This window comes from Caretta caretta, chromosome 8, assembly GCF_965140235.1.
Source record: "Caretta caretta isolate rCarCar2 chromosome 8, rCarCar1.hap1, whole genome shotgun sequence".
NCBI lineage: Eukaryota > Metazoa > Chordata > Testudines > Cheloniidae > Caretta > Caretta caretta.
Genome location: NC_134213.1, coordinates 42,541,706 through 42,563,069, shown reverse-complemented (window position 1 = coordinate 42,563,069; position 21,364 = coordinate 42,541,706). Strand labels below are relative to the sequence as shown.

The window sequence follows — 21,364 nt, the reverse complement described above, 5'->3', positions numbered from 1 at the left end:
TGGCCCAGCCCGCTCCTCGGAAGTTGCCTGAGTGTGAGAGGGCAGCTGCAAGAGAGAGGCTACACCCAGCATGTGCCCAGCAGAGGCTGCCCCAGGGCTGGGGTTTGACCTTGTGGCAGCCTGTCGCTCTGCATGGGGAGTTGGTAGCAGGATACAGTCTACAGCATGGTGCTCTTCCACTGTTCCTTCCTGTGGTACTGACAGCTCTTCCTCACCTGGTGCTGAGGGAAAGTCATGCATCATCTCTGGTGATTGGAGGGAGACGTTTCCTCCTGACCCCTCCCATCTCACCTCTCCATCTGGGGCTCTGCCCTGCCACCTTGGTTACCCAACAGCTTCTCACGTGGCAGGCCCTGCACGTTGTGTTTCTGCCTCTAGTGCCTGGTCCCTGACCCAGCTGTGAGGGCTCCTGTCGGGCTTGAGGCAGGGGCCAGTTTTGCATACATGCCATGCTGCTGTTGAAGGGCCAGCCCCACGTCAGAGGCAGTGAGGAACACTCTCCTGGGAACATGCCCATGGTGATACCCTCCAGCTCCTGCTATATATTATCCTGGTGCCGTCTGCCTGGCCCAGTGCAGTCCCATGTGCTTTCTGCCCTCCCCCACTTTGGGTAGCTAGTGCCCAACAGGTACCCACAAGTGAGGACTGGTGAGAGCAGGGACTGCAGTTGGGCCCCCTGGTGAGCAGGATCTGGGGGCAGTGGTGCTGTATTCCCCTCCTCTGGGCCCACAGAGCCCCAGGGCCCACACTGGCCCTCAGGCCTGGTTCTGGTGGGATTTCTGATGGGTCAGATACAGACCCTGCCCCCTGCTGGAGCCAGGGTCAGAGCAGGGGAGCACACAATTTGTGAGTGGGGAGGCAAGGAAACACCCCCACAAGACAGCAGGCAAGGAGAGCCGGGTGGCCATGATGGGTGGGTATGGGTCATGCTCAGAAACGGCACCCAGCACCAGCACTCCATATCCAGTGTGAGCTGCTAGGGGAACATGAGATGGCCCGTGGGAGGGAGAAATTCTGATTATGCTGCTCCTTGCCCAGCTCCACACTGGCCATGGGACTGGTGTCCCTATGGGGGGCCCAAGGCCAAAGCTCAGAACTCAAAGGGGGTCGGGGAACGCTCCTCCAGCATTTTATAATGAGAGAATTGAGACCTCAGGGCTTCAGGCCTAAGCTTGGCTGGTGAGCCCTCCCTACTGCAGGGCCCCAAATCTGTGAATCCACCCCCATATCCCAGCTCCTTGTGAGGGGAAGGACAGGTCCTCCTTGTGCTGCAGGTGAGTTAAGGGTTGGAGGCTGAGGAGCTGAGACTTTTCTACTTTGTTACTGCTGGTTAGAAGATTCCTGGTCAGTGCTAGGCCAGCCCAGGGGCAAGTGGGGTGGGCTGTGGGGAAGGCAGGGTGGGGTCTGACGCCTGGGGAGCAGGGTGCCATAATAGGCTCTCATAGGAAGTCTTTTTGGAAGTGACTCTCTCTCTTCCTCTACACTCCTACCCCACCCTGCACTGCCCCAGGCTTGACTCAGAAGAGGGTGATGGGGCTTGGTGTCCAGAGATCCCAGTTGAGCCGGATGACCTCAAGGAGTTCCTTCAGATTGACCTGCACGCCCTGCACTTTATCACCCTGGTGGGGACCCAGGGGCGACACGCTGGCGGCCATGGCAATGAGTTTGCACCAATGTACAAGATCAATTACAGCCGGGATGGCACCCGTTGGATTTCCTGGAGGAACCGGCATGGGAAGCAGGTAAGGAGGTGGGGAAATTAATAAATCTTCCCTGCTAGGATCCCACTGCCTTAGAGATGGGAAGGGGGGCCCTGTATGTGGGATGTGTCACCATGCTCAGACTGGCACCCTAACCAAGTGTTGCTGATCTGGCATATACTGCAAATCCAGTAACAGGTGGGCCAGGTATCTCTATAGCTGCCACCTCGAGTTACAGGCATTCAGGGCTGAAGCAGTGCCTGGCCAACGAGCAGAACACCATCTCCTAGGACAGAGAATGCCTTTGCCTGGCTAGGGTACTGACAATGAAGGGTGTCAGCAATCCATTTCTGGGGCAGTTGGGGCTTGGTCACTGGAGTATTGGAAAATGCTAGTGAAGATGCTGATGATACCTGCCATGCAGTGCCCAGGGAGGTGTGAGTTGAAGTGCAGGCTTTACCCTCCATGCCCATTCGTGCCAATCCACCTCTCCCAGTGCAATGTAGACAGGAGATGCACATTAGCACCATCCAGGCTGCCACAGCTGTAGTGCTGGATGCAAGTTCACTGCAGGGAATACAAGCATATCTACTGCCATGCCCTGGGCCCGTAACAATGACAAAGCCCCATGCACTGGGGGATTGTGCCCACCACACAGATGCTGAGACTGATGCAAAAACAGTGATCTCCCTGCCCCTGGTGGCAGAGAAGTGCCGGGTGGTGGTAGCAGGGTATGGTGAGGTGCAGCAGCCGTGAGCCACACTTGGAGGCCTGTGGGATGTGTGAGCTGCCCTCTGTCTCTCTCAGCTGCACAGCATCAGCGCTCTTTGCTCCTAGTATCTGTCGTTCTTAGGTGCTGGATGGAAACACCAACCCTTATGACATTGTCCTCAAGGACCTGGAGCCTCCCATCATAGCTCGCTTCGTACGCTTTATTCCCATCACCGACCACTCCATGAATGTATGCTTGCGAGTGGAGCTCTACGGCTGCACGTGGCTAGGTGAGCAGGGGCTCTGCAAGGGCACCAGTCACACCCATTTCCAGTGCCATGGATCAGGGGACCAGAGGAACTGCAAGTGCAAGGGCTCTTGCTGTGGCAGCGGGACCCTGTGTTGTGTTTGGGGGTCTGACATGGAAATGCATCTGTCTGCATGGATCTCTAGGCAGTGGGGGCTTGCAAGGGGCTATGGCTGGCAATGGGGCTTGGAAGGGGAACACTCACCAGAAGTGCTGCCTTCTGATCAGGCTAGGGTGTGGTAGGTTGTCTTCCTCCCAGGGGTTTCCCTTTCTCACAGTAAATCCTCTGTTTGGGGATCTGTTCTGTTAGCGACTCAGCCCTCCGGCTAGGTCACATGTTTGACCCCAATGATGTGGAAATCTTCAGAAGTCAGCAAGAGCTTTGGGGCTTCCCCCATGTGTTGGGGTTTTGGGGTCTGGACCCTTGCACCTTCAGGGTCTCCCAACTAGATTCCCCACCAAGGGACAGGCTTCTGTCATTGTCCCCTCTTTAGGGGCTGGTAGGGGATCCAGGGCCCAATGGTAGGCAGCTGAGATCGGCACCTTGGGGCACTATGCGGCTGCCTCCCTGCCTACCAGTGTCCCCTCTCCCCACAGGGTAAAATAAGGAACCAAACACAAAATTAAAGTCTGTGACCTTCAGAAGTCCCCAGTTCCTCCTTTGCAGGCTTGAGCAGGTCAGTATCCAAGCCTCAGGCTGCAAGCTTTCCTGGGAGATGCCTTCCCAGGAGCTTGTACGATAGGTCTTCTCTTGTCCACTGCCTGCCCCCTACTCAGCTGCTCTGCTTCCCCTTTTAAGCCCCCAGTCCAGCTTCTGCCAGCTCCTTTACCTCTTGTTCTCCAGTGTGGGGTTTATACACCCTGGCACAGGCTGGCAACATGATTGTGTGACAGGCTTTGGCAGCAATGGGGGCTTGTGAGGGCTCAAGACTGGAAATGGGGGTTTGCTAGGGGCTGTGTCAGCAATGGGGGGTTGCAAGCAAATGTGCCTGGCAATGGGGGGTTGTAAGAGGACATGGCAATAATGGAGGTTTGCAAGGAGCCATGTCTGGCACTTTGGGTGTGCAATGATCCATGGCTGGCAATGGGGGTTTGCTAGGGGCCATTTCAGTAATGGGGGTTTGCGAGAAGCCATGGCTGGCAATGGAGGTTTTTGAGGGTCCAGGGCTGTGTGAGGGGCCATGGTTGGCAATGGGTGTGTGCAAGGAGCCGTGGCTGGCTACTGGGGTTTGCGAGGAAAAGTGGCAGCAATGGGGTTGTGCAAAGGGCCGTGGCAGCAATGAGCGTGTGCAAGGGGATGTGTCCAGCAGTGTGGATTTGTGAGTGGCTGTGGCAGTAATGGAGGTGTGTGGCTCACAGTGGAGGTGTGAGGGGGCTCTGGTGGGTAATAGGGTTGGTGAGGATCCGTGGCAGCATTGAGGATTTGCAAAGAGACATGGCACTAATGGGTCTGTGTGAGGGGCCATGGCTTGCAATGTGGATGTAGCAAGGGGGGTTTGCGAGGGAATGGGGCAGCAATGGTATGGGGGCTCATGACTGGAAATGGGCATTTGCTAGGGGATGTGGCAGCAATGGGGGCATGCGTAGGGCCATGTCTAGGAATGGAGGTTTGTGAGAGGCCATGGCCATAATGGGAGTTTGTGAGAGGCCGTGGCTGGCAGTGTGGGTTTGCGAGGGCCCTTGGCTGGCAGTGAGGGTTTTGCAAGAGGCTGTGGCTGGCAATGAGGGTTTGACAGGGCCCTTGGCTACAATGGGGGTTTGTGAGAGGCCATAACAGTAATGGGAGTTTGTGAGGGTATGTGGCTGGAAATTGGGTGTTGTCAGGTATGTGGCTGACAATGGGGTTTGCGAGCTGTTGTTTCTGGCCGTGGGGGCATGCAAGGGGCTGTTTCTGGCAATGGGGCTATGTGAGGAACTGTGGCAAGCAATGAGGGTTTGCAAGGGGCCGAGGCAAGCAATGGAGGAATGATGGGGCATACCAGGCCCAGAGGTGCCCCGATGGAAAAGGAGCAGTGAAGGTGAGTCCTCCAAGTAGCCTAGAGAGGCTGCATGGGAGTCAGCCCAGTCAGGGCCCAGCAGGCCCATACAAAAGGGGCTGCTGTACAGAACAGGAGTTAGTTGCTGCCTGGAGCTGGAGGAGCAAGGAGGTTGTTCCTGGCTGGCTGAAGGAGCGGCAGGCTCTCAAGACAGAGAAATTGATGGCAGGGACTTGGGGAGGGAGAAGGAGCTCCTGGCTGACAGCTGGGTAGCTGAATGCCCTGTGATATTCATGAAGGAGCTGTGGGAAAATGTCCCAGGGAGCAGTAAAAATGGTAGCAGACTCAAAGGGGATGCAGTGGCATGTGGCTGCTATTCGTAGGTTCCCTAGGTCAGGACCTGGAGTAGTGGGCAGGCCCAGGTCCCTGCCACTGGGGAAGTGGCCTGAGTATGGAACTGGGATACGCCCCTGGCAGGGGATCTGAACAGTTTAGTTGGAAAGCTGGGGCCAGAAAATCCCAGCAGGATGAAAGCATTGGCTCCAGGGAGAAAGCCCAGGGGTGGAGGTACAGCCCCTTTGCAGGGTCGGGACTGTTAAGCAGTCCCACAGTCTCTCCAGGAATTGAGCCCGGGAAGGGCTGCAGCAAGAGATGTTCCAAAGTGGGGTATTGAAACCAACAGGGTCCTATCCCGTGTACAGACTGTGTGCCCGGCGGGCGGGCTGAGTCACTGAAGACCTTCTGCAATCAGAGCCAGTGCCAGCATGTGCACTCAGCCAAGTGCCTGGCAGTGAGGGCCCTCAAAGGGCTGTTGGTGGCAGTGGGGGTTCATGAGGGGCCATGGTGGCTAATGTGTTTGTGTGAGGGAATAAGACAGCAATGGGGGTTTGCGAGGGGCTGTTGGTGGCCATGGGGGTTTGCCGGGGCTGTTGGCAACGTCGGTTTGATAGGAGATGTGACTAGTAGTGGGGTTTGGTGAGGGGCTGGCTGGCAATGGGAGCTTTTCAGGGGCTTGACTGGCAATGGGGGTTTGTGAGAGGCCGTGAAAGTGATATGTGGGGGGGGGGGCTGTGGGGGGCATGGCTGGCTGTGGGGCTATGTGAGGGGGCCATAATATAATGAAGCTTTGTGAAGGGTATGGCTGCCAGTTGGGATTTGTGAGGAGTCAGGGCAGTAATGGGTCTGTGGCTTGCACTGGGGGTTTGCAGGGGAACATGGCTGGCAACAAGACTGGAAATGGGGGTTTGCTAGGGGATGTGGCAGCAACGGGGACATGTGAAGGGCCATGTCTAGGAATGGAGGTTTGTGAGAGACCATGGCCATAATGGGGGTTTATGAGGGACCATGGCTGGCAGTGGGGGTTTGTGAGGGTATGTGGCAGTTCATGGGGCTTGGCGAGGGGCCATGGCTAGCAGTGGGGGCATTGCAAGGGGCTGTGTCAGCAATGGGAGTGTGGAAGAGGCCGTGCCTGGCAATGTAGGGTTGCGAGGGGCCGTGCCTGGCAATGAGGGGTGGGAGAGGACGTGGCAGTAATGGACCTTCAGATGCACCTGTTGCTGGCAATGGGTCTGTGTGCGGAGCTGTGGCTGGCATGGGGTGTTTGCGAGAGGCCGTGTCTGGCAATATAGGTGTGCATGGCAGCAATGGAGCCATGACACAGTAGAGGTTTGACAGGGAATATGGGTGGTAGTGGGGGTTGGCAAGGGGCTGGCTGGCCATGGGGATGCGCAAGGGGATGTGGTACCAATGGGGGTATATGAGGGGATGTGGCAGCAGTGGGGGTGCGGAAAAGGTTGTGTCTGGCAATGCTGGTTGGCTTGGGAACATGGCAGTAATGGGTGTGTCCGAGGGACAGTTGGTGTGTGTGCGGAGCTGTGGCTGGCAAGGGGTGTTTGCGAGGGGCCATGTCTGGCAATATGGGTGTACACAGGGCTGTCACTGGCAACTCGGGTTTGCAAGGGGCCAGGGCTCGCCATGGAGGTGAGTGAGGGGACGGGGCTGGCAATGGGGCTTTGTGAGGGCTCCTTAACGGCAATGGAGGTGTTTGCGGGGCCTTGGCTGCCAGTGGGAGTTTGTGAGGCCACATAGTGTCAGTGCCCAGGTTTGTGAGGGTCCATGGCTTTCAGTGGGGGGTTGCTAGGGGTTGTGTTTGGTGGTGGGGTTTGGCATGGGGTCAACTGGCAATGTGGGGTTGTGAGAGGCCATGAGAGTGTTGGGTGTTTGTGAGGGGCCATGGCCCACAGTGGGGGTTCGCGAGGGGCTATTGGTGGCAGCAATGGAGGTTTGTTAGAGGATATGGCTGACAGCAGGGTGGAGGAAGGTGACAGGCCATGCCTGGAAGTGGGAATGTGGCAAGGTCCATGGCTAGCAATGGGAGTTTGTGAGAAGACATGGCAGCAATGGTTGTGTGTGAGGAGATGTGACTGGCAAAGGCGGGTTGCAACTTCTTAGCCTATACCCATATCTCTGCTGGCATGACATTTTCACTGCCCTATTTGTCAACCTGGCCAGTTCTCCATCCAGCCATTCTCCCCCTCTATTTTTGTGTGACACTCATACAGCGGAGCCCAGTCAGTTTCTGAGCTCATCCCTGGTCTGTGCTGCAATCTAGAGCCTCTTGGCCCAGGTGGATGTTGCATTGTCCTCTCCTTTTGGTTTATCCGGGAGAGCTGCTGCAAACCTGTCTGGGGGGGATGCTTGTTTGGGCCCACACTAATTGCACGCCGATTGCTCTGGCAGATGGGCTGGTTTCCTACAACGCGCCTGCTGGACAACAGTTCGTCCTTCCCAGCGGCACAGTCATTTACCTCAACGATTCTGTGTATGATGGCGCTTTTGGCTACAGGTAAGTCCCCAGAGAGCTCCTTGCCTAGGAAGGTGGGGGAGGGGTTTTTCAGGCAGGTCAGGGCTTGATAATGACAAGCTGCCAATGTTCTACCAAGGGCTCCACAAAAATGATCCCCCAGTGTTGTCCTGTGATTAAACCAGGTTTCTACCAAACAGTTTAAGGTCACCTGTTTAAGCTGCTTGACTTGTCAGCTCCTCCAGTTCTGTACATCCCTGAGCACATCATCAGTACTCAGCGAACTAACTAATAGCAACCCCACTCCAGCAGGGATTGTGCCCCTACAGACAGGAGAACTGGGGATATGCTCATTTGCCCATTTAAACAAGACCGTGTTTTTCTTGCCATAAGCACAGAAGGAAGGAGCCACTTGGCCAACAAAGGGGCAAGTTGCTGCCTCTTTCTGAGAAAATAGCCATTGCTCTGGACATTATGAGTTCAGCCCAGGTCATCGGACATGCTGGGATGCTGTGGAAAGCCCCTGGAAGGGGTGTTGGGGGCTGTGTGACTGAGGCAGCCCACTGAGATCTCTCTGATGTGGAGTTAATAGTTGTTTCCCCACAGTATGGGGTCCCTTAAAGTCAAGCAGCTCCTGTGATTCCTCCTGGGAGTTTACTCCACATACCAAAGGATGCTTGTCACCTCCTAGCCCTCATCAGGTCACAAAGTCAGTGTAATTCTTGAAATGGACTCTTTGCTGCCCCAACCAATACATTGGTGCTCCCTTCTCTAAAGCTAAGACACCAGTGCCATCAACATCCATGCTAGTGAGAACCCACTCCTGCATACAGGATGCACAGTCCAGTGTTTAGCAGCAACCCTACAATAACAGAACCACCCCAAATCCACTAACAGTGGGATCTGTGGACCTAATGGGAGCAGCAAGTGCTAAGCACCTTGCAAAATCAGGCCCTCTTTATTTAGGGGCCTAACTTTAGACTTCCAGGTTTGAACATTTTAGTCTGTCTGTCCCACCCTTCTTGCCTCCCTCTGTCCATCCAGGTTCTTTAATGGCACACAAACGAGCATGTGAGGCCAAGTACTCTACTAAACCACTGCAGGTTGCCCAGTGCTGTTTAAAACAGGCTGCAATGGCTCTCAGGGGACTCAGTGAGGAAAGAGTTAGTTTAATGATTTTAAGAAGCTATAATGAAAAAAGGCCTCCAGTTTTTTAAAGCATTTATGAACAATGGCCATCCATTCTACACTCCCCAGTTGCTGGTGGGATGGGGCGACAGGTGGGAGGCAGAGAGCGGGAAGATTTTTGGGTGGACTCCAAAAAAGATTCACACCCCCTTGTATCTTTCCAGCATGACTGAGGGACTGGGCCAGCTGACGGACGGTGTTTCTGGCCTGGATGACTTCACACAGACCCATGAGTACCACATGTGGCCCGGCTATGACTACGTAGGGTGGCGCAATGAAAGCGCTGCTGGGGGCTACATTGAAATCATGTTCGAATTTGATCGGATCAGAAACTTCACCACCATGAAGGTATGTGGCTCCAGGGGCACCTTTCTTGGTAACATCAGTGAGGGCTTTTTGTGGCCTTGTCTCTCTGAACGTGGGCCCGGCTGTAGAAGGCACGTTCTAGAAAGGCACTAGGGGTCTGACTTTGTCATGTGCCTTACAAAATGCCAATGCAAGGCCTTAGGGTCTAGGACACAGGCTGCCCTACATTTTGGGCGGGGGGCTGTGTCAGGGATAGTGAACATGAGTGAGGAAAAGCTAGACATGTTGGCTGTAGCTTCTATGCATGTTACACTGCCCTCTCAGCTGCACCATGCCTCCTTGGCCCTAGCCACCAGCTCCTGCTCTGCTCAGCCCTGCTCTGCTGCCCCACTTACTATCCCTGCCTGTGGGTGACTAAAGGGCCACTTCTGTCTGTAATCACTATATTTCTATGACCTGTCAGCCAGTGACTGGAATGAGACCAAAGACTCACTCCATTTGTGACCTCAGACAGTAACAAGTTTCCTATGATGAAATGCTAAGGAAATGTCCCCCACCCCTTCCTCCTGGGCCCCCTTGACCAGCTAGGGTTCTAGGTGAGGGTGCCACCAAGGGCAGGCCGCAATGAGCACAGGGTTCCCTGCATGGCTATCCCAGGGTCTCTGAATCCTATGGAGTTGCCCTGGGCAGTGGGTGTTGCCAGCCTGTGCTGGTGTCGAGCTCACCTGGGACTCTGTTGCTGCCATGCAGGTGCACTGCAACAACATGTTTGCCAAGGGGGTGAAGATCTTCAAGGAGGTTCAGTGCTATTTCCGCTCCGATGCCAATGAATGGGAGCCCAACACCATCTCCTCAGTGCTGGTGCTGGATGACGTCAACCCCAGTGCGCGGTTCGTCACTGTGCCCTTGCTTCATCGCATGGCCAGCGCCATCAAGTGCCAGTATTACTTTGCTGACACCTGGATGATGTTCAGTGAGATTACATTCCAGTCAGGTACTGGCAAAAGGCGGGAGGTTGGGGGACCTGGAAGCCACAGCATCCATGTCAGGGAGCAAGGGAGGCATAGGTCCAGGGAGTACCAAGCGATGTGCCATTTGTTCTGGACCATAGAAATGTAGGAACTGCCAAACTGGATCGCACCTCAGGTGCTTCTAATCTAGTCTCCTGTACCTGACAGTAGCCAGAAACAGCTGCTGAAGGGGAAGGTATGAGAACCCTGTAGTAGCTGATGGGGGATAGTGTGCACCCACATTAGGGCTCATCCTGGTCACTAACAGACAGGCTTAAGCCCAGAAGCAGGAGGTTCAGTGTCCCTTCCCAAATGTTTATAATGAATTATGGTAATTCTGCATATTTTTGATAGCCATATAAATATCCAGTCTCTCTTTTTGAATCTTGTTAAATTTTTTTGCCCCAATGATTTCCTGTGGCAGCGAGTTCCACAATCTAATCATGTGTTGTGTGTGTGTGGGGGGGGGGAGGTATTTCTTTTTATTGGCTTGGAATTTCTCACCTTTCAATTCCATGGGATATCCACTTGTTCCTGTGTTACAAGGCAGTGAGAAGAGTAGTTTCCTATTTACCCAAGGAAAGTGGGTACTGGGACTACTGTGGTACCAGTAGCTATAGCATTCATCCTGTGGAGGAACAGGGTTTTGAGGAGAGCAGCACCATGCAGTGGGAATCCCCTAATGGTGGGTTTGTGCTTGGAGGCTTTAGAATTCAGACTTGGCTGAGTTGTGGTAACCTGGGCTGGAGAGGGCTAGGAACCTTTTCAGGGCCAGGTAGAGTCGAGCAGGTGTTCTGTGACATGAATTAAGTGCCACAGGGAAAAATCCATTCTGCCCTCACAACAGCTATCACAGGCATGTGAGTGTCACTGACTTGTTCTCAATTCTGTTTCTTAGATGCAGCCATGTACAACAACTCTGGAGCCCCTCCTGAGTCACCCATAGCACCCACCACTTACGGTATGTGGTATGTGGACATTCTGTGTGCTCAAGAGCCTGGTCCCCATCAGGTCTGCAGAGGTGGCATATTCCTGCGAGGAAGGATTGGCCACTGGATAAAATGCAGCCCTCCTATAGACCCCCTGAATTCCTGAAACACATGCCACCCTATTAGAATAAGGGCACCAGAAACCACCTCCAGTCTGAGAGTAACAGCTGCTGCAGTACCCAGAGATTACTCCGATATGGCAAAGTGCTACTTCATTATGACATGGGCATAGAAACACCTTTCACATGATTACGTGGCTTATGAGTACCTGGTGTCTGTCTAGATGTGTATGATGTCATCCATTGCCATGGGATCGAAATGCCTTCCATGGCCAGGGCCCCATGTAGTCCATAAGTCCACAGATGCAAAATGTGTAGTGCAGCGAGCCTCGTACTGTGGACCAGTCCTCCTAAGTCTGAGATTCAGTGGGGAAAAAAAATGTTTCCATCCCTAATGGTTGTAAAGGTAACCTTCCAGGCCCAAACCAAGCAATGTCTTCCTGAGTCTGCAGGCATCTTGAAACAATAGCTTGGAGAGGTGTGAACTGCCCTAGTCACTTCAATGGGGTTTTAACACAACATCGTTTACTCTTTCATGGCTGATCATTTTATCAGAACCATCCAGCTAATGTGATTGTTTCACAATCACAAATTGCTTAAACCTTCAGCTAAAGCAGATTGGAAATTTTCCGATGGACTCATTTTTCTATCAGAACTTTTCAAGTTTGAGGAAATTTCATTTAGAAAAAGTTTAGAAAATTTTCAACATTTTAATTTCAAAAAGACTTATTTCAAATTTTTATAATGCATTGTATTATATCATATTCATTAACATAGGAAATACCAGTTACCAAACAAATTACAAAAACAATATATTTTATAAATTTTATAATATTCATGATTATCACACATTGTGAGAGAGCAAAGGTGGGTGAGGTAATATCTGTTGTTGGACCAGCTTCTGAAGAGCCTACCATTCGGTCTTGGCCAAGTAAGATCTAAGTTGGTCCAATTAAAAGATATTCTTCAAGTGATGGTCGCTGTATGTATTCCAAATGTGGGTGCACATGTGCGCCATGCACTGGAGTTGGAAGGTTTTCTTAGTAGTGTTAGCTGTGAGCATGAGGGGGTCAACAGAGGGTATAATAGGCCATGTGGGTCGATGCCTCTCCAGGTCCCTCTTACCACTGCATGGCCTGAGTTGGAACCCATGTTCCTGTGCACTCTTAGCTTGCTAAGAGAGTGATCTACTTTCCATTCCTGTATATAGTTGTACGTAGCTGTATTTAGTGTTTCATAATTGTTCTTCATAGATAATTGTTAGTGTAGATTCTCCCCCCCCCTTGGAGAACCTCCCCTCGAGACTATGGCCGGGATTCCAGGCTTTGAGAACTGTGCCCCTTGCCCGTGCTTATTTTCTGCGAGCAATGAGCACCGGTGTTGCCTGTACTGCCTCACAGCCCGCTGTTCGGTTTGTAAGTCTTTTCTGCCCTGAACGCAGAAGGCGTGAGAGCTTTGCCTCAGGAAGTTCTCAGTGGATGCAGTCATGCGCCCAAGGGCACACTCGTATCTGGAACCACCAGTATAGAGACGGTCACTGGCGGTGAGCTCCCCTCCACGTACCTCCCAGGCCCTGGATCCGTCAGTACCGAAGGCGACGGACAAGCCCCGCCATGAGGGTAAAAAACATGGACATGGGCATAAGAGCAGATCCCCAGCCCTGACCACTCATAAGTGCAGCTTTTCCTCCCCAGACCAGATAGAGTGAGAGGTCACATGCGAATCCCACCTGCCCAGCACCCAACCTGCCCCATGTTGAGGGCAAGGCAAAACACAAACAGGATCCAGTGATACCCTCGCTGGCACATGCACCACCCATCCCTTCAGTGTCTGGGAGCCCCTCAGATTGACTGGCACTGCGGACAATGCCTGGGCCCTCGGGCATGCCCAGAGGGGCGTCATGCACTCCTGGATGCTTGGAGCTGCTCCTCTTGATGAAGGAGCCGCTCCTCCCGCACCCACATTCTCCACCCCTTTCCAGACCTCCAACCACCACCGTACTCCCCTCTCCGGTGGACGAGCCTTTGTTGCTGCTACTGGAGAAGCACGTTGTAACGATGCAGCCTCTGGCAGGACGCTGAGAGTATCCATTCAGGACAAATTGCTTAGAACAGGGCAGTTACAGTCCAAGACTGGGGGACCTTTACACACCAATCCACCCAAACAGAGAGGACTTCAGTTTTACCCTACTGGCTAACCAGAAGTCATATAAGCAATTCCCTCAGTTTCATAGACATCAGGGTTGGAAGGGACCTCAGGAGGTCATCTAGTCCAACCCCCTGCTCAACGCAGGACCAATCCCCAACTAAATCATCCCAGCCAGGGCTTTGTCAAGCCTGATCTTAAAAACTTCGAAGAAAGGACATTCCACTGCCTCCCTAGGTAACTCATTCCAGTGCTTCACCACCCTCCTAGTGAAAAAGTTTTTCCTAATATCCAACCTAAACCTCCCCCACTGCAACTTGAGACCATTACTGCTCATTCTGTCATCTGCTACCATTGAAAACAGTCTAGATCCATCCTCTTTGGAACCCCCTTTCAGGTAGTTGAAAGCAGCGATCCAATCCCCCCACATTCTTCTCTTCCCCAGACTAAACAATCCCAGTTCCCTCGGCATCTCCTCATAAGTCATGTGTTCCAGTACCCTAATAATTTTTGTTGATCTCCGCTGGCTGTTTTCCAATTTTTCCACATCTTTCTTGTGGTGTGGGGCCCAAAACTGGACACAGTACTCCAGATGAGGCCTCACCAACCTCAAATAGAGAGGAACGATCACGTCCCCCGATTTGCTGGCAATGCCCCTACTTAAACAGCCCAATATACCATTGGCCTTCTTGGCAACAAGGGCACACTGTTGACTCATATCCAGCTTCTCGTCCACTGTAACTCCTTTTCTGCAGAACTGGTGCCTAGCCATTCGGTCCCTAGTCTGTAGCGGTGCATGGGATTCTTCCGTCCTAAGTGCAGGACTCTGCACTTGTCCTTGTTGAACCTCATCAGATTTCTTTTAGCCCAATCCTCTAATTTGTCTAGGGCCCTCTGTATCCTGTCCCTACCCTCCAGCGTATCTACCTCTCCTCCCAGTGTAGTGTCATCTGCAAACTTGCTGAGGGTGGAATCCACACCATCCTCCAGATCATTAATGAAGATATTGAACAAAACTGGCCCCATGACCGACACTTGGGGCACTCCACTTGATACTGTCTGCCAACTAGACATGGAGCCATTGATCACTACCCGTTGAGCCCGACAATCTAGCCAGCTTTCTATCTACTTTATAGTCCATTCATCCAGCCCATACTTCTTTAACTTGCTGGCAAGAATACTGTGGGAGACTGCGTCAAAAGCTTTGCTAAAGTCAAGGAACAACACGTCCACTGCTTTCCCCTCATCCACAGAGCCAGTTAGCTTGTCAAAGAAGGCAATTAGATCAGTCAGGTGAATCCATGCTGACTGTTCCTGATCACTTTCCTCTCCTCTAAGTGCTTCAGAATTGATTCCTTGGGGACCTGCTCCATGATTTTTCCAGGGACTGAGGTGAGGCTGGCTGGCCTGTAGTTCCCAGGATCCTCCTTCTTCCCTTTTTAAAAGGTGGGCACTACATTAGCCTTTTTCCAGTCGTCCGGGACCTCCCCTGATCACCATGAATTTTCAACGATAATGGCCAATGGCTCAGCAGTCACATCCGCCAACTCCTTTAGCACTCTTGGATGCAGCGCATCTGGCCTCATGGACTTGTGCTTGTCCAGCTTTTCTAAATAGTCCCAAACCACTTCTTTCTTCACAGAGGACTGGTCACCTCCTACCCATGCTGTGCTGCCCAGTGCGGTAGTTTGGGAGCTGACCCTGTTCATGAAAGCAGAGGCAAAAAAAGCATTGAGTCCGTTAGCTTTTTCCACATCCTCTGTCACTAGGTTGCCTCCGTCATTCAGTAAGGGGCCCACACTTTCCTTGACTTTCTTCTTGTTGCTAACATACCTGAAGAAACCCTTCTTGTTACAGCTAGCAAGAGATGTTAAGAGTAACTCCAGGTGTGATTTGGCCTTCCTGATATCACTCCTGCATGCCCAAGCAATATTTTTATACTCTTCCCTGGCCCTTTGTCCAATCTTCCACTTCTTGTAAGCGTCTTTTTTTGTGTTTAAGATCAGCAAGGATTTCACTGTTAAGCCAAGCTAGTCACCTGCCATATTTACTATTCTTTCAACACATCGGGATGGTTTGTCCCTGTAACCTCAACAAGGATTCTTTAAAATACAGCCAGCTCTCCTGGACTCCTTTTCCCCCTCATGTTGTTCTCCCAGGGGATCCTGCCCATCAGTTCCCTGAGGAAGTCAAAGTCTGCTTTTCTGAAGTCCGGGGTCCGCATTCTGCTGCTCTCCTTTCTTCCTTGTGTCAGGATCCTGAACTCGACCATCTCATGGTCACTGCTTCCCAGGTTCCCATCCACTTTTGCTTCCCCTACTAATTCTTTCTTTCCCAGTATCACCACCAGCACCACTCCTTATGGGGATGATTGGTTATGAAAACCAATACCCCAGTCAACTGAAAAAAAAAGGTTCTCCCGATCCCAAAGGTCCAAGCCTTAGACCCAGCTCAATATACAAATCACGCTGTTGCCAATCCTTTAGAATCTAAAGGTTTATTCATAAAAAGAAAGAAATATACATGAGAGTTAAAACTGGTTAAATGGAATCCATTACATACAGTAATGGCAAAATTCTTCATTCAGGCTTGTAGCAGTGATGGAATAAACTTCAGGTTCAAATCAAGTCTCTGGAGTACATCCACAGCTGGGATGGGTCATTCAGTCCTTTCTTCAGAGCTTCAGTTTGTAGCAAAGTTCCTCTAGAGGAAAGAAGCAGGATTGAAGACAAAATGGAGATGATGCAGCTGCCTTTTATAGTCCTTTTGCCCTGTGGTTTGTGCTTCCTTTGTTCCAAACACAAGCTACCCAGCACATGACATGAAAAACCTCAGAGTTCTGTCCATAGGCATGTCCCTGCATCCCTGGCTGAGTCTCAAGGTGTCTCTGCCTTCTCTCAATGGGTCAGTTGTATAGCTGATGGTCCTTAATAGGCCATCAAGCAGGCTAGGCAGTGCTGATGCCAAATTGTCCGGGGTGTCACCCAGAAGCACAGCACAAGTTTGAAATACAGGTAGTGTAGAGCCAGTACTTTAAATACAAAATGATACATGCATTCAGATAACATCATCATAACCAGTAAATCATAGCCTTGTCATAGACACCTTACTTGACCTCCTTTGTACACGATTTGGTGCCACTATAGGACCTTGGTTGCAACAACGATCTATTCGGTCACAGTTCATATTAATAACGTCACACACACCCCATTGGTGCATCACAGGCCTCCGGTACCCATGGTCCCCCCTGTTGCTGGAACCATCTTTGGAGTCTGAGGGCCTCTCAGAGTCAGAACCCTCGTTCTCGCTTATACCCCATCCGAGCCCAGAATCACAACCCAGACTGCCATACCCCCTGGCTTATGATCCCCCTGCGGAGGCCTGATACCGTTAGCCATGACACCCACTTATGCCCAGGGACCCTTTGTTTTGGCCATTCTGGGTGCCCTGGGATCTCTACTGAGGATGGCGCCGTTGGTTTATGAGGAGGAGGAAGATGTAGAACCAGTACTGCTGGTCCACACTGCTGCTGCTTCCTCACTGAACAAGGCGCTTATTCTCCCGGATTGATGACCAATACCAGGACTTGCTCCGGATGATTTTACCCCCTTCCCCCCCCCTTCCCCAACTCTCTTGTGCAGCAGCAGAGTGGGCACAACAGCACCTACAAAAACCTACTCCCCCAGACAAAGCAGCAGGAAAATCAACTCCGCAGTGGGACTGCAGTTCTGCATTGCCAGTTATCAGGCTTTGCTAGCCAAATAGGACTTCAGCTGTAATAGGCTAGCAAAGTTCAAGGACAAGCTGCCACCACGCCAACAGCAGCAATTCCAGGCCTGGTGGACAAGGGGTGACTGGTGTACAAAGGGCCTCTAGGCCACTGTGGATGTGGCCAACATGTCCTCTCACTCTCTGACGACTGGCCGCAACTGTCCGGATTCTTCAGGGAGGCCCAAAACACTACTGATGACCTCCCCTTTAGGAGCACAAACTAGTCACTGACCAGATTGATGGTTCCCTCCATTCCCTGAAGGACTCTCAGGCCACACTCAGGTCCCTTGGCATTTACATCCCAGTCCCAAGATGCAGGCAGCTACAGCAACCGTTCCATCCCTGACCACCCTCCCCCTACCTGCCCTACTACCAGTGCCAGCAGGTGGCACCACATAGACAGCACCGCACACAACACTCCCCGCCTCCACCACAACCACCACCTTGACCCCAAACAAGCAGCAGTCAAAACAGCAGTTTTGACATGCAGGTCAAGAACTGTGAACCTCCCCCCGATGCCTTCCAGAGTGCCCAATATTATCTTTGGGGACTGTCTTGCTCTGTTCTGCCACAACTGATGCAAAATCACCATGGACAATCAGGTACTGGAGATTATCCATCATGGATACTCCCATAGAATTCCTCTTGTTTTCCCCCTCATCGCTCCCCAGCCCAGACTTCCCCTGGGAACTCATCCTCCAACAACAAGTGGATGCTCTGCTCCTCAAGGGGGCCATAGAGCTTACTGCCATCACCACCCACTGAGTACGATATCCATACCTATCATCCTCGTTTACCTCCTTGGGCTCAAAATGATGAGCCTTGCCCTCAGCTCTACACGGGTCCACCTGGCAGCACTTAATGTCTTTCTCCCTCTGTGGATGGCACCTCTGTTATGTACCCCTCCACTGTCCATTTCATGAAGGGTCTCCTCAATACCTTCCTGCCAGTACTCCAGCCCACACCTACATGGGACCTCAATCTCGTTTTGTCCGTCCTCACAAATGGCAACGTGCTCCCTCTCCTATCTCTCCATGAAGGTGATGTTCCTAGTGGCCATTACCTCAGCTAGATAAGTCAGTGAACTGGCAGCCATGATGGCTAACTGCCCCCCTTACACTGTATTTCAGAAGGATAAAGTGTCCTTATGGCTTCACCCTAAGTTCCTCCCAAAGGTGGTGGTGGAGTTCCACCTCAATCAGGCCGTCCACCTCCTTGTCTTCTGTCCCAAGCCATTCTCTCCCATGCGGACAGGATCCTGCACTCCCTCGACATCCACTGTGCAGTAGCATTCTAACTCAACAGGGACTTCTGCCTTTCATGAATCGATGAAACTGTTTGTGGCCATCGCTGACCAGTCCAAGGGCCAAGCCCTTGCCTCTAAGGAATCTCCAAATGGGTCTCCATGCAGCATTCACGGATGCACCTGCTAGCCATCGTACTGCTGCTTGATAGATTTACAACGCACTCTGTGTGAGCACAAGCAACCACATCAACCTGCCTGGTGGACATCTTGTGGCAAGACATTTCCTGTAGTGACATGGCGCTCTGTACACACGTTCACATCCCACTGTGCCATCACTCAAAGGGTGGCTGAGGACACCGCAGTGGGCCGTACTGTACTACAGGCTGCATTTCCTCTCTTCCTTGCACCCACCTCCACACTGATCGCTACTCCTCCACAGTTGGAATATATATAGGGACCATCACTCAAAGAAGAGGAGGTTACTTACCTGTAATTGGAGGTTCTTTGGGATGTGTGGTCCCAGTTTGTATTCCAATACCCACCCTCCATCCCCTCTGCTGTGGACTGGACTACTCAGAGCTAATAGGGTCACTGGAGGGGCGTCGACCTGTATGGCCTCTTAGACCCTTGTCTGTGAGCACAAAGGGATGCACAATGAACATGTGGGTCAATGGACGCTGCTAAGAAAAGCTTCCAGCTCTGGTGCATGGCGCGCATACGCACCCACATTTGGAATACAGATAAGGACCACACACATCTCGAAGAACCTCCAGTTACATGTAAGTAACCTCCTCTTATCTCATCCCTTTGTCTCTCTCATTTCCTGGGACTAACACAGCTGCTACAACAATATTGCAAATGACCTATTATGACATGGCATCATAATAGTCAAAACATTTTCAACTTTTCTACTCTTTATATATAATCTCATTTCAACTTCTGTTTATAATTTTTTTTTGAATGTCAAATTTTCCTGCAGAACAGAAGTTCTGGGTTTCAACCCATTCTGCTTCCAGCTCTTCTTCAGACACCCTCTGCGCTGCAGTTATGTGGTGTTAATGCAGTGGCATGTTGAACAATAAAGATGTGGGAACAGTCTGAAGCAACGAATGTAACATAATATCAACAAGAATAGCACAGGGCATAATGGGCACAGTCAGTGCAGTTATTTCCATAGTCAGTTCATTAATTGCCTCCTTTTTCGTTAAAATGAAGTTTTCACAGACTTTCTAGTCTGTTATGTCAGGATGTTACAGAGTCCAGGGTTGTGGCTGCAAAATGAAGAGCAGTGTGTACCCTGGGCTTTGACCATGTGAGAGAGTCACATGAGTGTGGTGATGGGGAGTCTCGAATTGTTAGTTACAGTCTCGCAATCCTGCGTGTCCCAGGCTCCATGGCCACAGAAGGGATGAGCTGCACTAGTGCAGCAGGGGCCAGCACAGAAGTGCTTCCCAGAGGGCAGGACTGTCTCTGGCCCTATGCATCCCTGCACTCACATCCCCAGTCAATGTACAGGGCGGAGAGCAGGCTCCACCCAGCTGTGCCTCCTCTTGCACAGAGGGATGGAAAATGGACAAAGCATTGGCGGTAAACCCCAGGATGCTGGCCAACAGAGCTGTGCTGCTGTTGTCTGCTCCTGGCAAGGATAGGCTGGCAAACAGGGAACCAAGGACACAGTGAAGTGCAGAGTACTTTGGGGTGGTGCAGTTATGCACTGCTTCTGGCTGTGGACAGAGGTAAACTCATCATTGCCCCTGTAGGGATGGTGAGCCCAGAAGTAACAGCCAAATAGACTTGCCAGTGACTGAGATCTATGTTTCCAATGAGAACCCAAGTTAAATCCAGCCTCCCAACGTCACCAACTTCTGCTCTCTCCTGTCTGCTGGCAGATCCAACCCTCAAGGTGGATGACAGCAACACACGCATCCTGATTGGCTGCCTGGTGGCAATCATCTTCATCCTGGTGGCCATCATTGTCATCATCCTGTGGAGGCAGTTCTGGCAAAAGATGCTGGAGAAGGTGAGCAGATCCTGGAGGCTTCTTTGTAAGGGCTCTGCCAGTACTAGGTTCAGTCTTGCGGCTGCACATCAGCCCCTCTGGTGACGTCAGCACAGCCCTGACAGTAATGGAGTTTGTTCAGGGTGAGGCCTAGCTGGGGATGTGCACCACATGCATCCCCCCTGAAGCTCACAGTCAAGCGCATGGACCTGCTTGTGCAGGCTAATTTCATCTAGCCACTGAGGGTGCTTCTACACTGGAATAAAAGATCCATGACATGGCCACAGCTGGCCCAGATCAGATGACTTGGGCTTGCAGGACACGGGGTTCATGGCTGTAAAATTGTTGTGTAGACATTCAGGCTTGGGCTGGGGCCTGGGCCCTGGGCGCCTTCCTCCTCGTGGGGTCCCCTGGCAGCTCCCTCCTCCTCTCCCCTCCCCCCGCCCCCATGGCTCAGGGGACTGTTCCCCAGCTGCCCCTGGATTCGGCAGCCCTGCCTGGTTAACAGGAAGGTTAACCAGGCAGGGCTGCCAAACAGGACATTTTGGCCCACATGATTTGTCTTGCTGCTTTGGTCCACTGTTTGTCCAGAGTGAGGAATGTCCTTTGCTGTGTCCCTGTACTTTCTCCTTCTGCGTCCCCATCTCTCAGGCGTCTCGTCGGATGCTGGACGATGAAATGACCGTCAGCCTCTCCCTGCCTAGTGAATCCAGTATGTTCAACCACAACCACTCCTCCTCGTCCAGTGAGCAGGAGTCCAACTCCACCTATGACCGTATCTTCCCCCTGGGCCCAGACTACCAGGAACCCTCGCGGTTGATCCGCAAACTGCCAGAGTTTGCCCCAGGAGACGAAGAGGCAGGTGAGAATTAACAAGCAAGTTCTATGGCTAACACAGCCTTGTTTGAGCAAACAATGAGCAGCAGAGTGCTCCTGCAATACCCTGCTATGCCTGCTCCGGAGGCATTCAGTCGGGGGTAGTAGTGGCATTCAGTCTCACTCCATCCTTGATCTGCTAGCAAGGAGCACGTGCTCACACTGACACTTGTGGTGGAGCCATTTTTAGGGTCATGTGTATAGTTGGGCACAAACAAAAAAGTTCCCTTGCAGAAAATGTGTATTTTTTTCTGTGCAAACTCAAAAATTGAAAATTT

The 21,364-nt window shown here is 52.0% G+C and overlaps 1 protein-coding gene across 1 annotated transcript in view; it reads left to right on the top strand.

Annotated features, from left to right (window-relative positions):
* DDR2 (discoidin domain receptor tyrosine kinase 2) overlaps positions 1-21,364 on the top strand; it is a 165,852-nt gene that overhangs the window by 99,830 nt on the left and 44,658 nt on the right. The window contains exons 4-11 of the mRNA XM_048859659.2: positions 1,511-1,742; positions 2,554-2,701; positions 7,434-7,539; positions 8,850-9,033; positions 9,742-9,985; positions 10,900-10,962; positions 20,101-20,231; positions 20,862-21,072. Of these exons, the coding sequence (XP_048715616.1) occupies positions 1,511-1,742; positions 2,554-2,701; positions 7,434-7,539; positions 8,850-9,033; positions 9,742-9,985; positions 10,900-10,962; positions 20,101-20,231; positions 20,862-21,072 (1,319 nt within the window). The remainder of the gene's footprint in view (positions 1-1,510; positions 1,743-2,553; positions 2,702-7,433; positions 7,540-8,849; positions 9,034-9,741; positions 9,986-10,899; positions 10,963-20,100; positions 20,232-20,861; positions 21,073-21,364) is intronic.